Raw genomic sequence first — 17173 nt, forward strand, 5'->3', positions numbered from 1 at the left:
GAGACAGACAGAGAAAGAGAGACAGGGAGAAGACAAGAGGAGATAGGAGAGTCAGTCTTTACTTGGGCGTTTTCTAAGTTTGAATTAATTTAAAATGTATTTTATTTTAATTATATTTTAATCTTAATTTAATTGTTCTGTTATTTTGTGTTGGTTTTCTTAATTGTAAACAATAAATGTAATAATGTATGAAATGAAAATGAACCTTTCTTGGTTTCTTTCATTCTGTATTTTATTATAGGTTCAGGTTTTGTCTACGCAATAAATCAGTGTCTCCCATGCCAACCAGAAGGTCCTCCTAACAGGTCCTCGTCATAGTAAAACGAATCCTCTCTTATCCTGGGGAAAGCGTCTCTAAGTACAAGTTTAACGTCTGACTCTATTTTGGTAAAATATTTCTTCGGTGTATAGCCATCTCTTGTAGACCTACAGATTGTGACAGCACCGGGAACAAACTGTTTTTGTTTTAATATGTCCTTCAGATTATCCGTCCTCTGATCTATTTCTGCTAAGGATGGGACGTGAAACATCACCGCAGTCTCGTTGGGTGTGTTGTAACCATAACATACTCTCATACTGTGTCTGTGATCAAAGTTCATTGTCTTTGGGCTTTGGTTTAAGCAGATTCCAACTTCTGCAAATGCTTTCAACTGATCTATAGTCATTTTACAGAATTCCAAAATGAGTTTGTTCAGAACAAGTTTGATTCTAGTATGGTCACATATATGCTGTTCCAGATTTCTCTCTCGAAGATTCTTCATGAACTCTGGCCGTAGCTTCTTTACGGCGGAGGCTAGCTTCCTGGAATTTTTACAGATACTGTCATTAACCTTTTCACTCTGAGAGCAGACGATCTTGAAATCAATAATGGTCTGTATTAAATAGTTGTAGAACGAGTCTGTCTGTCTCTCTTGATGCGTATTCGAGGCGCATACCAAACGTTTGACCATCTGGGATACTTCATCCACCCTGTCCTGGTCAATCCCAACCCCATACAGTCGCGATACTGATGCCTCGACACCATAGAAGTCCTCATCCACATCCAACAAGACCTTGTCCTTGGCGGTTATCCAGATGCCAGACTTAATAAGAGATATTGCCTTAATCTCACTCACGATCTCAACCAGCCCAGAATACTTAATATTGCATTCTGATTCCTTTATGGGTATCCCATCCATGTCTTCTAAGTCGGAGGCGTTATTCATGAAGCAGTAGGTCTCGAAATTAAATTCCTTTGATGACATGCACGCACAGAGCTCCATCACAAGTCGACCTGTTTTCGTGTCCTCGCGGTTCATGGAGCCGTACCGTACCGGGAATGAGGCGTATTCCTTTTCACTCTGCCCCTCCGAGCTGTCTGTGTTCCATGTCGGCCATACCCAGATGAACCGATCTATGAAACCCGTTAGAGCAGATGCCTGCAAAAACCCCACAAGAACACTATTTCAATATTTGCATACTTTTTATGTTTATTATCGAATTATGCATAAGTATTGTATGTGTATGTTTTGTGTACGTGTGTGTATGTATGTATGTGTGTATGTGTATGTGTATGTATGTGTGTATGTGTATATGTGTGTATGTATGTATGTATGTATGTATATGTATATGTGTATAATATATATATGTGTGTGTGTGTGTGTGTGTGTGTGTATGTATATGTACATGTGTGTATATATATAATTATTGACCATCACTGAGGGCAATATCATGTTTTATGGACTGAAGAAATTGATATTGACCTCGGCCGTTGGCCTTGGTCAATATCAATTTCTTCGGTCCATAAAACATTATATTGCCCGAAATGTGGTCAATAATTGTTTTATGACATAATGTCATCCATAAGACTCGTACATTCCGGCTTTGTTTATCAGAATCTAAATACGCCAACGCTTATAATTTCCCGCAATGCGTTAAAACTGATGGGATTTAGTGACATCACGTAATCCTACGACGTTGTATGACACGCAGAGGAATGCGGAAATAAACAGTTGAAACGTTACCAAAACAACAACAAAATCAAATTCGAGACACGATAACCAGCAAGAGTGCCAAAATCATATTAATAGCAAAATAAAACACAAAATGTGATAAATCTGAACATACATTTATACTGAACAGTTACCGATTACCTTCAAATGCATTTTTTATTTGTAACATAAAATCCTGAGAGTGCCGATTCCAACTGCATTTTGATATATTCCGTACACAATTTAACGATTACTGACCTTGTTTTTGTCGTATGTTTACATTAGAATTAGCAGTTGACGTTGCAGTACGTTACCTACTCATTAATTGGATAGAATTTTGTCTCATCTTTATTGGTCAGGGCAATATCACTTTTGATGGACCGGTGAGACCGTCTCAGGGCAATATCACTATTTATGGACGGTCATGTGACTGGTTTTTGACCAATAAGAACACAGATATATTTTCATTATGTATATATATATATATATATATATATATATATATATATATATATATATATATATATATATATATATATATATATATGTGTGTGTGTGTAAGTATGTATGTATATATATGTATATGTGTATGTGTGTATGTATGAATGAATGTATGTGTATGTGTGCGTGCGGTTATGCGTGGGTGCATTCGTTTTGTTTAACGACACCACTATAGCACATTGATTTATTAATCATCGGCTATTGGATTTGAAACATTTGGTAATTTTGACATATAATCTTAGAGAGGAAACCCGCTACATTTTTCTATTAGTAGCAAGATATCTTTTATATGCACAATCCCGCAGACAGGCTAGCACATACCACAGCCTTTGATATACCAGCCGGAACGAGAAATAGCCCAATTGTCCCACCGACGAGGATCTATCCCAAACCGACTGCGCATCAAACGAATGCTTTATCACTGGGCTACGTCCCGCCTCTGTTGTTAACTACAAAACCACATAGACTGGTAGTGGGGTTTTTTTTAGATGTTAAGACAAACATAACATTTACAATTTTATGCAAAACACAGCTCACACCTTCCATCTAAAGAAGAATACTTAATAATATGTGTAAAATCGACTTCTCACTACAATGAAGACGTCGTTTTCCTGCATCATATTAGTAAGCTCGTGGTTGCTGATTGGATATCGAAAGAGAGGCCCCAACATCCATTTGGGTGGAGTGGCACCGTCAGAATGGCCGTCTATGTGAAGCTGAAAGATGGAAGGAAGGAAATGGTTTATTTAACGACGCACTCAACACATTGTATTTACGGTTATATGGCGTCGGGCATATGGTTAAGGGCCACACAGATATTGTGGGAGGAAACCCGCTGTTGCCACTTCATGGGCTACTCTTTTCGATTAGCAGCAAGAGGTCTTTTGTATGCAACATCCCATAGACAGGATAGCACATACCACGGCCTTTGATGTACCAGTCGTGGTGCACTGGCTGGAGCGAGAATGTGAAGCTAAAAGAGTTGTAAGTCCATTGGTAAATTTACAAATCAACGAATAATGAATTAAACATACACGATCTTATGTGCAAAGCAGTTTTACTCTCTTTTTTAAAATTGCTTTTATTCTACATGCCGATTGTTGTTGGATACCATTTGAAAACAAAAACAAGACATGTCAACTACTAAGAGATATTTTTTTGAATTGTGATTCCATGGGAGCCAAAACAAAACCACCCCAAAACGATTGAGCCATGATGTTATGAATATTTGCTGTTGTTCTTCCTGTCGTTGATGCCACAAACGTATAACACTAAGACAAAGATGAACACTTAATGAAGCTGCAGTATGTATGTGAAAGACCTTGCTTCGCATTACTTGTCAGATAAACTACCACTGATTTTGTTCAAAAATTTGAGACATTCAGGATTTGGAGGTTTGTCGGGAAACCCTTGTATTAGAAACAATGTTTTTTTCTGAAAGGCAAGACAGTTATCGCTGCCAAAGCCGCACCTCTAAATAACGCAGAGTCCAAGGGGTGTTTTAACAATAATGTAATTTTAGGCACTCGTGAATCAGTAAAAACTAATATCAAATGTTTGAAAACAAAAAGGTGAGCCCATTATGTTTGTAAATATAAAAGGCATCTGACGTTTTGTTTTGTCAGTCATTATTGAGAACAATTAATATATTTCGCAGCAATTAAAACTTACCAGAACATTTCCTGACTTCGGAATATACCCCTGGTTAGCAGCCCCGTACCAGTACTTTATTACTGAAAGAAACAGAATAACATACAAATAAAATTATTGCTAAATTTCATGTTTGAATATTCGTTGGGTGTTATTTTCAATTTTACGCCATTTTTTTTCGTGTATTTAACTACTAGCCTTTTAATTTTTGCAACTTATTTGAAAAGAAACAGCAAAATATTTACACGTGATATACGCACCATATATACTATTGTGTCACATCACCATTGGAATGTTTTAGTTTCTATTTCATTTCTACTCATCCACTTCATTCAGCTTTAATTAGAAATCCACCCGTTAAAATACCCAAAGATTAACAGACTAATCCAACACTGATTTTAATATTCGGCTACTGTTCTTTACAAAACCGGTATCTTGTTCATATCTGTTTCGTATTTTTAAAAAACACAAAAAAAAAAAAAAAAAAAAAAAAAAAAAAAAAAAAAACTTTGATTAAAGGAGCACATATAACACTGTTATTAAACGTAGTACTAAACCAAATAACGTCCGGCTGGGTCAAAGTTCGAGGTGCACCGAAGTTAATACCACAAGTCCTGTGATTGGAAATAAATGTGAGTGTCTTGGATGAAAAAACATTTAGCTTCATCTGGGCAAACAAAAAAATGTATTCCATTATTATTTCATCTAGTACCAGTGTGTCAATTAGCCTTGTGCCTGTAAAAAAAAGTATTCAAATTGTGTGCGGAACTAGGGTAGTAATAGACGCTACCCGTTATCTCTGAAATGAGGAGCTTGACCCCAAACAATTTCTGATTGACCGTAACGGTGAGGGATAGTAATATTTATATTCGTGGTGTTTATGTCGATTAGTACGCTGCGTGGTTTTAGACACATATGTTACTATTGTCGTCTAGGGTATTTGATTTGGTAGTATACACTCTAAAGTAGCACATATAACACCATTATTAGAGGACCACAAACAACACTATTATTAAAAGAACACATATAACAAATTAAAAGAAAACATATAACACTATTATTAGACGATACTAAATCTGAACTACAAAACTGTAAGATATGATAAAACTAAGGGTTATTGTTTGAACCTAATAGTTGATTATAGAGAATAGAGCATAGAGAATATAACTCTGCTATAGACAGACAACCCACCTAGGCAGATACGTTGCATGCCCAGAACAGTAGTTCTTGAACTCAATTTGTATAACTTCAAAAGTATAGTATAGCGTCGTCATCATCGGCATTTTTTTTATCCAACACCACCATCATGGATTAAAGACCAAAGTTGTGTCCGAATGAATATATAACAAGATATTTTAACAGAATTCATCTGACTGATATAGAAACTAATCCACCAAATATTACAACAATATGTCCAGCCGTAAATGCATACATACATACATACATACATATGCATGCACGCACGCACGCACGCACGCACGCGCACACACATACATACGCATGCATGCACGCATGCATACATACACACACGCACGCACGCGCACACGCATACATGCATACATGCATACATACATACATACATATATACATACATAGTAGGTACACACGCACACACACACGGAAAGGAAAGGGACACTTGTTTACCAAGACTTCAACACATTTAAATATATAACGTATGGTTGTTTCCACACTTGGTTCAAAATTAGAAATTTTATTTTGTTTAATGACACCTTTAGAGTACATTGATTTATTAATTATCGGTTATTAAATGTCAAACATTTGGTAATTTTTGACATATAGTCTTAAAGAAAAAAAAACGCTACAATTTTCCATTAGTAGCAAGGAATCTTTTATATGTACAGATAGGATAATACATACCACAGCCTTTGATATACCAGTCGTGGTGCACTGGCTGAAGCGAGAAATAGCCCAATGGGCCCACCTACGGAGATCGATCCTGGACCACATGTTGCCATATAGACAATTGTTATAGATAACTGATCAGGTCAGGTCAGAGTGTTTAACGTGCACATTCAGAACAAGCTGTTGTAGTGCACGCCTGTCCTGGGCACAGCAGTCCGACCGGGGTCGGTAACAGGCGGAGGGTGGTTTGGTGCTATGAAATTTGGAATGTCCCGTAGGATTAATAGCCAATTGGAAATGGTGCGCATTTCAATGAAAAAAAAAGCAGGAGCTACATATAGTTTTTGAATTTAGTATACCGAGAGTAGCTCGTTAAGGGGACCTAGTAGTTGCTGAGGTGTCTCCCTAGGTTACCCATAGGCTAAGGGCCCTTAAAAGGGCCTGATCTGTTCAGATCGTGGCATGATAACCTAGAGGAGACTCGTAGCAATTATAGATAACTAGCAAACGAATATTTATATAGTGCATACCACGGCTTTCGATATACCAGTGTTGGGAAACTGGCTGAGACGGGGGACGGGGGGGGGGGGGGGGGGGGGGTGGCGAGTCCGTCGCAGGTGATTGAACCTACGACTCATCACACCTCAGGCGGGCGCTCTTTCGCTGAGCTACATCCTACCATGTTGACCATTTACCTGGAGACAAACGACGCCTGTAGAGCAAACCTCACAGTTTGTGTGAATGTCGCTGGCAAATGGTCATTGTCAGCTGTCAAGCAGATAAGATCGTAACATGCGAATGACTATTGTCACCTCCGCGAGTAAAATTGCGCTCAGAGTTGGAACAGGATTTGTCAGATGGTCATTGTAGATCAAATAGGCGACGGCAGCCCCAGGAAGTAGAAAATGTAACTGGTGTTAGTACCGGGACGTAGAAAGTACTAATTGCTTTATAAGTTAGCAAGGCGATTTTCAAAAATGATACATGTGCACTAAATGTACAGTGTTTAGGGTCTTTACTTTATCTGAACGACAAAATCATTACTGAATGAAAAATCGTATTTTTGTACAAATAACCTTGCCATTGTTCACCCCCCCCCCCCCCCCCCCCCCCCCCCCCCCCACCCACCCCATCTCCGCTTGATGCAAATATGTACGGATTCGTCGTAACGGATAAGCAAACATCCAAAACAGTATGCGCAAGTTTAATATTTCAGTGGTTTGTAGCACCATCATCATCATCATCAACACCATAACCTACATCACCGTCATCATCATCATCACAACCTACATCATCATCATTAGCATCACCATTATCACCTGCACCTACATCATCATAATCATCACCATCACAACCTACATCATCATCATCATCATCACCATCACCACAACCTACATCGTTATCATCATCATCACCATCACCACAACCTACATCATCATCATCGTCACCATCATCATCATAACCTATGTCATCAGAATAATCACCGCCACAATCTATATCATCATCATTATCACCATCACAACCTACATAATCATAATCATAATCATCATCATCATCATCATATCTTTACACTTGGTAGTGTGGGGAAAAATAGCCACCTTCCAAGAGTGGACCCCACAAATATTTTTGGGACAGCACCAATGGCAAACGAACACATAAAAATTGTAACCAAATTATTAAAAAGGGGGCACATTAATTTTTAGGCAAGACAAGTAACTCTGAACTCCTCGCCTTGGATACACTATTGCCTTACCCCACCCGTTGAATTTCCAAGGACATGTCCCTGGTATAACTACTTACCTTCGTGGTGTTCCTCCACAATGTACACTGGGATCTTCGTCTGGGCGGCGCTGTCTTGTTTTACGTAAAAATCTCCCACACGTGACTGTCCAGCCACAGGCATACCGATAGAAGACGAACCGGAACAGACGCTGGGAGTCCGTATCCACCACACAAACAGCCAACACACCGCCCAGAAGAGGACTATGATCAAAACGAGTTCCGCCAACCTGACACTGCGAATCTTCATCTTCTTGTCACACAGGCCAAGACAGTTACAGGTCTAAAGTGGTTTTCAAAATAATTGTTATTCATTTAAAGGTACATTTTTAAACACTAACGCATAGTTTTGACTATTATAACCGTTTTTGATAACTTAAATCATACTTTACTTAGATTTTATTGTTTAGATTATCAATCTCCGTACATTCGAAGTGTTTTTGGTCATCCTGGTGTTTTTAATATCACAAAATGCATTTCTCATATTTTTAAAAACGCACGTGCGTCTGAGAAGTAACATTTATGGAGTCGAGTTTTAGTCTATTTTTAAAGGGTATTTCACCATTTCAAAGTCACAGACTCATGTTTCACTCAATTGTAACTTTATCCAAATGTGTTACAGGTTTGTAGATTAACTAAACTTAGTGTTAATTTTCACGGATTGAAACTAGGGTATGTCCCTTTAAATAAAACTTGGGCAATAGTGACATCATATTTCAGTACATTTCGGTAAAGCAAGGAACAAAACACGTGACGTCACGTGACGTGACAAAAGGTTTACTGCCGATATACATACTGTGAATTATTATGTTATAGCATCGTCGTTTCTAGATATGATCACCATTATTTTATTAAATGAACATTTTCCCCAACTGGTATACAGTGATTACACTGAAGTGATAAAATCACTTCATGGTGAAACTATGTTAAAATCAACTCGTAGTTTGGTAATGTATTTGGAAACAGTATACAGCAAAAGTTCTAATGTTGATATGTAGGGTCCCCGCGAGTACTCGGGCACGGGCCGAGTCTAGCAAGACTCGAGTCCGTTCATAGAACTCGAGTACCCTCACAAGGAAGAGGACTCTCGTTTAATTATATTTTTTATGTCATTTTGCAATGTGCTTGCAGCCGGTTACATTTTAGGGCTATGAGTCATGGATGGAAAACAAGTCGATTGTGTGGAAGGAAATGTTTTATTTAACGACGCACTCAACACATTTTATTTACGGTTATATGGCGTCGGACATATGGTTAAGAACCACACAGATATTGAGAGAGAAAACCCGCTGTCTCCACTTCTAGGGCTACTCTTTTTCGATGAGCAGCAAGGGATCTTTTATATACACCATCCCATAGACATGATAGCACATACCACGGCCTTTGATGTACCAGTCGTGATGCACTGGCTGGAGCGTAAAATAGCCCAATGGGCCCACCGACGAAGATCGATCCCAAACTGACCGCGCATTAAGCGAGCGCTTTACCACCGAGCTATGTCTTGCCCCCCGATTGTGTGGAATGCAATACAATGGCATGATTTGGCATCCATGTTCAGTGCTAGAATTAAAATGCATAATGATAATTTTACTTTATTCCTTAATCTCGTTATCATCTTGTGTAAATGTAGGGTACTCGGGTCCGGTTCGAGTTTGACCCTCGAGTACTCGAGTTCAATATGTTGGACTCATGGAGGCCCTATTAATATGATTACCTTGAAAAGTGTGATCGTTAAAAAATATCAAACGCTTAAATGTCATGTCGAAAATCTGTTTTCTGCTACTACAAAAAAAATAAAATGACGAAAAGAGAAAAACACAACGAATGTGTAAAACTTAATCTTCCAAGCCAGAACTTGTAAAGTGCAATTTATTTTTTCAGATCCATAAAGCTGGTGTTAGCCAGAAAAAAGTAATACCGTACAAAGTTGAATTGGAAAAAATGTCTAGTTTTAAAGCTGTAGCATTTTATCTCTATTACGTAATATCTTTTACCTAAACAAATTACAAGTCTTTCTTTTAACGAATACTGTTGACTGCCTTGATGCAATCCAATAGTCACATCGCTATTTCTATCTCTAAATATATCACCAATTATATTATTTGTAACAAACCGGGAGGAACTATAGGTTTTGTCTCCATATGTCCGTTTCTCTGTCTGTCTGGCCGTCCGTACGTTCCGCCGCCGACCTGTCTGTAGGTCCGTCCGCTGTTCCGGCCAGTGCACTACAACTGGTTAAAGGTCGTTGCATGTGCTTTCCTGTCTGGGGGAAAGTGCATATAAAAGATCCCTTGCTACTAATGAAAAAATGTAGCGGGTTTCCTCTGATGACTACGAGTCAAAATTATCAAATATTTTACATCCAGTAGCCGATGATTAATACATCAATGTGCTCTGGTGGTGTCGTTAAACAAAACAAACTTTAACTTTTTGTTACAAGGAAATTAATTCCACATCGACTATTGTCCACATCGCGAGTTCGTGTCGCATCAAGTTGTCAATTTCATTAGAACTGTATTTGAGAGTGACCTAGATTACATAAAAATATGTAAATAAAATAGAAGAATGATTTGGTACGGGAAAAACCCAGACGTTAATAGTCTATTTTAAATGTTTAAATATTTTAAAATATACATACGATGGTATTTTTTTAAAACATATGCAAATTATAAAATTGTAATACGATAAATGAGGTGGGTGGGACCATACAACCTTTTTTTTAATATACTGTATTAAAATATAATAACACACTGACTTACCTCGCTTTTGGCTTTGGATGTAAAAATTACAGACGTGTGATCAGTCATCACCGAAAGTTAATCTATGATAGTATACGACCAGCTGATACGCATTTCAGGTGCTCCGCAAAGCAGGTGGGAAATCAACGCCTCTGCTAACAAGGACGTATCGTATAGCGCGCGCTCACTGTCATCCATCTCCATGCTGGTCACCACAAATGTCATGTCGCTGGCGCGGTTCTTTGTAGCTAAAACATGCGGAAAAGGCGTGTACCTTTTAATTATTGAACATACTTACTTAACGCATGTAATACTTTGTGGTCGGCAAATGCGTAATAATTCTGATAATCTTCAGAGGAAATGCGCCGCCAAAAAATTCCTATTCATTTATAGTTGAAAGACACCGCGGCTATAGGCGTACGAGCTGCAATTTGTGTAGGGGGTAGGGGAGCAGGCTTGTTTTTGCCCGAATTAAACGAAAATGCCCGAATCTGTATAACAACATTTATTCATTTTAGCATTTCTACCAAAACAGCTATATGGGATTGGATTGTAAACGAATTACTACGCATTTGTATATGTAAACGAATTGCCCCCCCCCCGCCCCCCCCCCCCCCCGCCCCCCCCCCCCCCCCCCCCCCCCCCCCCCCCCCCCCCGTCTCCTACGTTTATGACCACGGCGTTATGTTACAATTTTTGTTTTTTCTATTTGTTATGGGCTTTGTTGTTGTTATTGTTCCCCGTCAATGGGCTTAATGGGTTATTACTCGTTCCAGCCAGTGCACCATGTATGGTATAACAAAGGTCGTGGTATGTGCTATCCGGTCTGTGGGATGATGTATATAAAAGATCACTTGCAACTAATGGAAAAATATTCCTCTCTAGGACAATAATAAATAATATTGTATTATGTCAAAATTACCAAATGTTGGATATCCAATAGCCGATTATTAATAAATCAATGTGATATAGTGGTATCGTTCTATTAAATTATTATGTAGGACTATTTCGAGACAGTTTTATAAAATTTTAAAATATGACTATTAAAATAAAACATAATTCATATTTAAATAATTAAAGAAATATTGTTCTGATATACAGATAAAACTAGTAGGTATAAATGACTCAACATCATGATATACGCCAGTTTGAATAGCATAACGACAATAACGTTCGTTTAAATAACATATCTTCACGTAAAGTGTTTCCGTAAACATACCGAACACACGTGTTTGCTGCAAACTTGAGACACTGCTATTCGAAACACGCTTTTTTCCTTCTGACTTTTAAAAAGGTTGTTTTGTTTAACGAAACAACTAGAGCATATTGATTTATTAATATAGAGTCTAATGCTAGGGTAAGACTACCAACTGCCAGCAAAACGTTGGCCAACTCGACGGTAGGGTTGAAATTTTCCCGACTTATGACGGGTATGCTCAGATTAACAACTAATGAGTTATACGACGAAAATCGCGTTTTAATAGCGCTCAGACTAGCAAATGACGGGTATGCTCAGATTAACAACTAATGAGTTATACGACGAAAATCGCGTTTTAATAGCGCTCAGACTAGCAAATGACGGGTATGCTCAGATTAACAACTAATGAGTTATACGACGAAAATCGCGTTTTAATAGCGCTCAGACTAGCAAATGGACAGTCGTAGAGGTCGTGAGAACAGAAATTTAGCCAACTGTCTGCTGGCAGTTGGTAGACTGAGACTAGCATTAGAGAGGAAAGCGGCTAAATTTGTCCCTTAGTAGCAAGGGATCTTTTATATGCACCACCCCACAGACAGGCTTTTGATATACCAGTTGTGGTACACTGGCAGGAACGAACAATAGCCCAATTGATCCACCGACCGGAATCGACCCTAGACCGACCACTCAACATGCGCTTTACCACTGAGCTATATCTCGCCCTTATCTTTTGGTTTGGTCTTTTAGGAAATAGTCAGATCTTACAAGATTCTCTCCTTGGAGGTTTTCGTTAATACTCTGACATGGGTCAATGCTATTTCAGATCTCGCCATTAAAGGGGAGCTAGGGGCGGGACTTAGCCCAGTAGTACAGCGCTCGCTTGATGCGCGATCGGCGTGGGATCGATTTCCGTCGGTGGGCCCATTGTGCTATTTCTCGTTCCAGCCAGTGCACCACAACAGGTATGTCAAAACTGTGGTATGTGCTATCATGTCTCTGGGATGAATGAATGAATGAATGAATGTTTAACGACACACCAGCACGAAAAATATATCGGCTATTGGGTGTCAAACTATGGTAATGCAAATAAATAAAGTGATGATCAATATCAAAAAACACAAATATCACAGAATTTTACGGATACTGAATTTTACTCAAAACTTCAATTTTGTGCTGTATTGGCCATTCTCAAAGAGAATGTTACACCCCTGCACCACGGTGAGGTTACAGCACACGCAGGGGTGTCTCTGGGCTGGTGCATATAAAATATCTATTGCTCCTAATGAAAAACTGTAGCAGGTTTCCTCTCTAAGGTTGTAACTTAATGTTTGCATATACTATATTGTGACACCCAATAGCCGATGTATTTTTCTTGCTGGGGTGTCTATTCTATTCTATTCTATTCTATTCTCTAAGACTATATGTCAAAATTACCAAATGTTTGACATCCAATAGTAGATGAGTAATAAATCAATGTGCTCTAGTGGTGTTGTTAAACAACAACAACATTTTAAGGAGAGCTATCACTCTCACTCCCCATCACTCCCCATCACTCTCACTCACCATCACTCACCTGTGACTAGTTCAAGGAGAGTAATTTTTAGCTCACCTTAGTATGTCAATTTATACGGTATCAGTATCATGGTAATATCTTAAATGGCTGCCCTTAATCGTTGTAGTCAGGGAGCCAAGGCTGAACTTTTGGTCAAGGTGAATCCTTCTGCTATACGTTTTAAACCATTTTTTATTTCAAGTTTATTATCTCAGAAGTTATGAAATGTTGGTCTGCTGTGCGAAAACCCCTGCGAATTTTATATAGGGCACATATTTCATGGACACCCTAGAATATTCGAAAACTTGTTTTTATCAAATGTTTCGAAGTAGTTTTATGGAAAGTTGTATCACAAATGATGCAAAAATAACACAATATGTTTTAGTGTAAATAGACCATGCGAAAATTATGTTTTGTCTTGTAATGACGTTGACAAAAAGCAAGATATAGGTATTACGTTGGCGACCCATCTTTTAAAACATTGGAGATAAAGTCAGGCATATGACCTCTTAGGTCTATGCCAAGGAGGTCTTTAAAATTTTATACTTCCATAAGCTTTCTCCAGGTCAAAACAAGACCGATACCAACTACTGGTTGTGGATGAAAACACTCATACAAAACGTTTTCGACCGCGCTACGATTAGACCTAAACCCACATTGCACATTAGTAAGCAGTTTGTGGGACTCAAGATACCAGACAAATGTTCGGTTGATTAGTTTTTATGGTTTTACAAATGCAACTTGTCAAAGCGATAGGGGGATAACTGGTAGGATTTGCCGGATGCTTACTAGGCTTAGGTATAGGAATGATAATTACCTTTCTCCAAACAGAAGGAAGACCGGCCTCGGTGGCGTCGTGGTTAGGCCATCGGTCTACAAGCTGGTAGGTACTGGGTTCGGATCCCAGTCGAGGCATGGGATATTTAATCTAGATACCGACTCCAAACCGTGAGTGAGTGCTCCGCAAGGCTCAATGGGTAGGTGTAAACCACTTGCACCGACCAGTGATCCATAACTGGTTTAACAAAGGCCATGGTTTGTGCTATCCTGCCTGTGGGAAGTGCAAATAAAAGATCCCTTGCTGCTAATCGGAAAGAGTAGCCCATGTAGTGGCGACAGCGGGTTTCCTCTCAAAATATGTGTGGTCCTTAGCCATATGTCTGACGCCATATAACCGTAAATAAAATGTGTTGAGTGCGTCGTTAAATAAAACATTTCTTTCTTTCCAAACAGAAGGAAAGTCACCAGATAGAGTATTTCATCTTCTTAAGTATGATGGGCTCTACAAAGAGCATCCTGCAACTGCTCTAAAGAGAAGTACCCGAAGGAAAGGGAAGAGAGAAAGAGAGAAAAAAATGAGAAAGGAGATTTTTTATTTTATTTCATTCATCTTGATAAAGGTAGGATTGCGATATCGCTGTGTAACGATATCGTTTATATTTCATTTGTAAAGTTGTATACATTATATATACTTTATAACTTACTTATATAAAACAAATTATGTTTATATAGTCAAACCTATCGTAACCAATCAAAGGAAGGATAAAAAAGAAGCTTTTTAAGACAGGTCAGTTTGTGCCATTACTATATTAGATGATTTGAAAGAATAAAAATATGGCCGCTTAATACAGGTGGTAGATAGGGCAGGTTTATGTGTGTTTTGTATTGACTGATTATCCATTATTCTAGTGTATTTATTTAAGGATTGTCTGTTATTTCTTTTACGTTCATCGGGGTATGAACAAAAACAATCATCCGCAAACTGTAAATTGGCGAAGCCGTTCTCACATAAGTTTGTTGATTATTTAATTTGTTTTGTTCATACCCAGGTGAACGTAAAAGAAATGCAGACAATCCATATACGTAAATTTAAAACATACTTACTAATAATGGCGTTAAAAGTTTATACTTTATTTTGAATTATTTTTAGTCCATAAACAATAGCGTCCATAAATAATATGTTGTAATGAATGTAACGGAAATTTAAGTATTCAGAAATGACATCTAGTTTCATCTTGATCTTATTATCTTAGGTGTATATTCTGCATTTTAATTCAGGATTGTCTGTTATTTCTTTTACGTTCATCGGGGTATGAACAACAAAACAAAAACAATCATACGCAAACTGTGTGAATCGTCGAAGCCGTTTTCACGTAAGTTTGCGGATGATTTTTTTTTTTTTTTTAATTTGATACCCAGATCAATGTAAAAGAAATAACAGCCAATACTTATAATTAAATTTGAATCATACTGCGACGACCAGGAAAACTGGGTGTCTGGTAAATGGTCAATTTACTAATGAAGGCAAAAGATCACGAACAAATATTCAACTTCATCAACGTTTATTAATATATAAATATATTTTCACAGGTTAATAACTCTCTGAATGTATATGTACATGTCTCCTTTAGTAACTAAATAATCAATAATAGCTATATACTAACACTAAATTATTCCAGGGCTAAATAACTAACAATATATTCTACTCAATGTATTTAACAAGTCAGGTGAAAACCTAAAATGACTGAGTTCAATCATCCACCAACAGTTTCACTAATTTATTATAAAACTCAACAGACTGAGTCTCAACAAAAAACCCAACAGATAATGGATTTTGTACTACTTAAATTTCCCCAACGCTTCACAAGAAAAATACTGTAGTCTACAAATAATATCTCAAATTGTTTAGGTCAAATACGAGTGCACTCGCACTTACTTAAAAATATCCAACTGTTTGCCTAATCAGTGTACTTGCACACGCCTCATGGTATGTGTGCACACTCTATTCTTTATACACTTGTAATTAAACAATACCCGGGAACTACACTTTTATGTGTTGGGTATTGCTTACTCTATTCTCTAACTTAATTAATGCATAGTCAAAACCTGTTTCGTTTCATGGCCTAAATGAGTCTGGTCCTTATTTATTAGCCTATACTAAAGCATCTGCTAACAGGGCCGTACCTTCCGGGGGGGGGGGGGGGTGTTGCCCCTGAGAATCTTTTTTCTTCTGTTTTTTCCCTCCAGAAAATAGCATACACATCTCAGGGTTTAATTTGTATATAAAAAGTAGTGCCCCCCCCCCCCCCCAAACCCTAGGATTTTGATCTGGGTACGGCCCTGGCTAAATCTTTATTGTCAAACACTACACCAACCCACTTAATGGGACGAAATACTATACTATACTATGACGTTATTACGACCAGACTATATGACAAATATTGGCTGGATTCCTATTTATACCCCCGCCACATTCTACGTTTGGCATAATTCTGCTATTGCTGGATTTCCAGCCGCTTGCGGAATTTGCACTGTACAGTTCCGCTGATCCCGTCAATGGTTGGAACGGCAGAATTATTCAGCCCTTTATTGGATAACTTGCCAATAACGCCAGAATTAACTCTTTAAAATAATAAATATATTATTTTGGCTAACTATATAATTCTACATATTTTATAACTTTTATAAGATATTTCTGGTATTAAAAACACATAAATACATAATCAGCTAAAAATAGCACTTATTCTTTGCAAGGTCAATGTCGTCTGTTTCGAGTTACTATTACTAATATTCTATCTTATGTCCACTTAAAAACTGATAACATCTGCCATGCGGTAATAAATACCTCCATTAATGCTAAACATATCTAATGATATGTCGTATGAATTGTGAGTAATTCAACTTGCCATTAACATAAGTGTAAACAAGATGTAAACGAACGTTCTTCTTTGATTATATTAAAGGTGCATTATCTTCAAATACGAACGTCAACAATAATGCAAATATTATTTATAAACTGCACCACTGGTAATGTCGCACATTACATCCTTACCATACTTGCTAATAATAACACTAAAAATTCATACTTTGTTTTAAATTAGTTTTGGTCCATAAACAATAACGCTCAAAAGACAACTTGCCC

General features: G+C 37.9%; 1 protein-coding gene across 2 annotated transcripts; it reads right to left on the reverse strand.

The window, feature by feature from the left end:
• Positions 1–216: 216 nt before the first annotated feature.
• On the reverse strand, positions 217–10620 carry LOC121379021. Of its 2 annotated transcripts, none has more exons than XM_041507460.1 (5): positions 10523–10620; positions 7785–8046; positions 4143–4204; positions 3062–3187; positions 217–1418 (listed from the first exon to the last, which is right to left on the reverse strand). In XM_041507460.1, the coding sequence occupies exons 1-5, from the start codon at positions 10568–10570 to the stop codon at positions 267–269; spliced, it is 1650 nt and encodes a 549-aa protein (XP_041363394.1). In that variant the 5' UTR covers positions 10571–10620; the 3' UTR covers positions 217–266. The 2 variants fall into 2 exon arrangements, with proteins under 2 accessions (XP_041363394.1, XP_041363395.1); XM_041507461.1 differs by lacking the exon at positions 10523–10620 and adding an exon at positions 9877–10008.
• Between the last annotated feature and the right edge of the window lie 6553 nt (positions 10621–17173).

Source organism: Gigantopelta aegis, chromosome 8, assembly GCF_016097555.1.
Source record: "Gigantopelta aegis isolate Gae_Host chromosome 8, Gae_host_genome, whole genome shotgun sequence".
In the NCBI taxonomy this organism is placed as follows: domain Eukaryota; kingdom Metazoa; phylum Mollusca; class Gastropoda; order Neomphalida; family Peltospiridae; genus Gigantopelta; species Gigantopelta aegis.

Excerpts from the sequence above, each read along its gene's own strand:
- LOC121379021 (XM_041507460.1), bottom strand. The coding sequence starts at position 10,570 with ATGACTGATCACACGTCTGTAATTTTTACATCCAAAGCCAAAAGCGAG. Across the intron at positions 4,205-7,784 it reads TGTGGAGGAACACCACGAAG|TAATAAAGTACTGGTACGGG; the intron begins GTAAGTAGTTAT and ends TGTTTCTTTCAG. Across the intron at positions 3,188-4,142 it reads CGAAGTCAGGAAATGTTCTG|CTTCACATAGACGGCCATTC; the intron begins GTAAGTTTTAAT and ends TCCATCTTTCAG.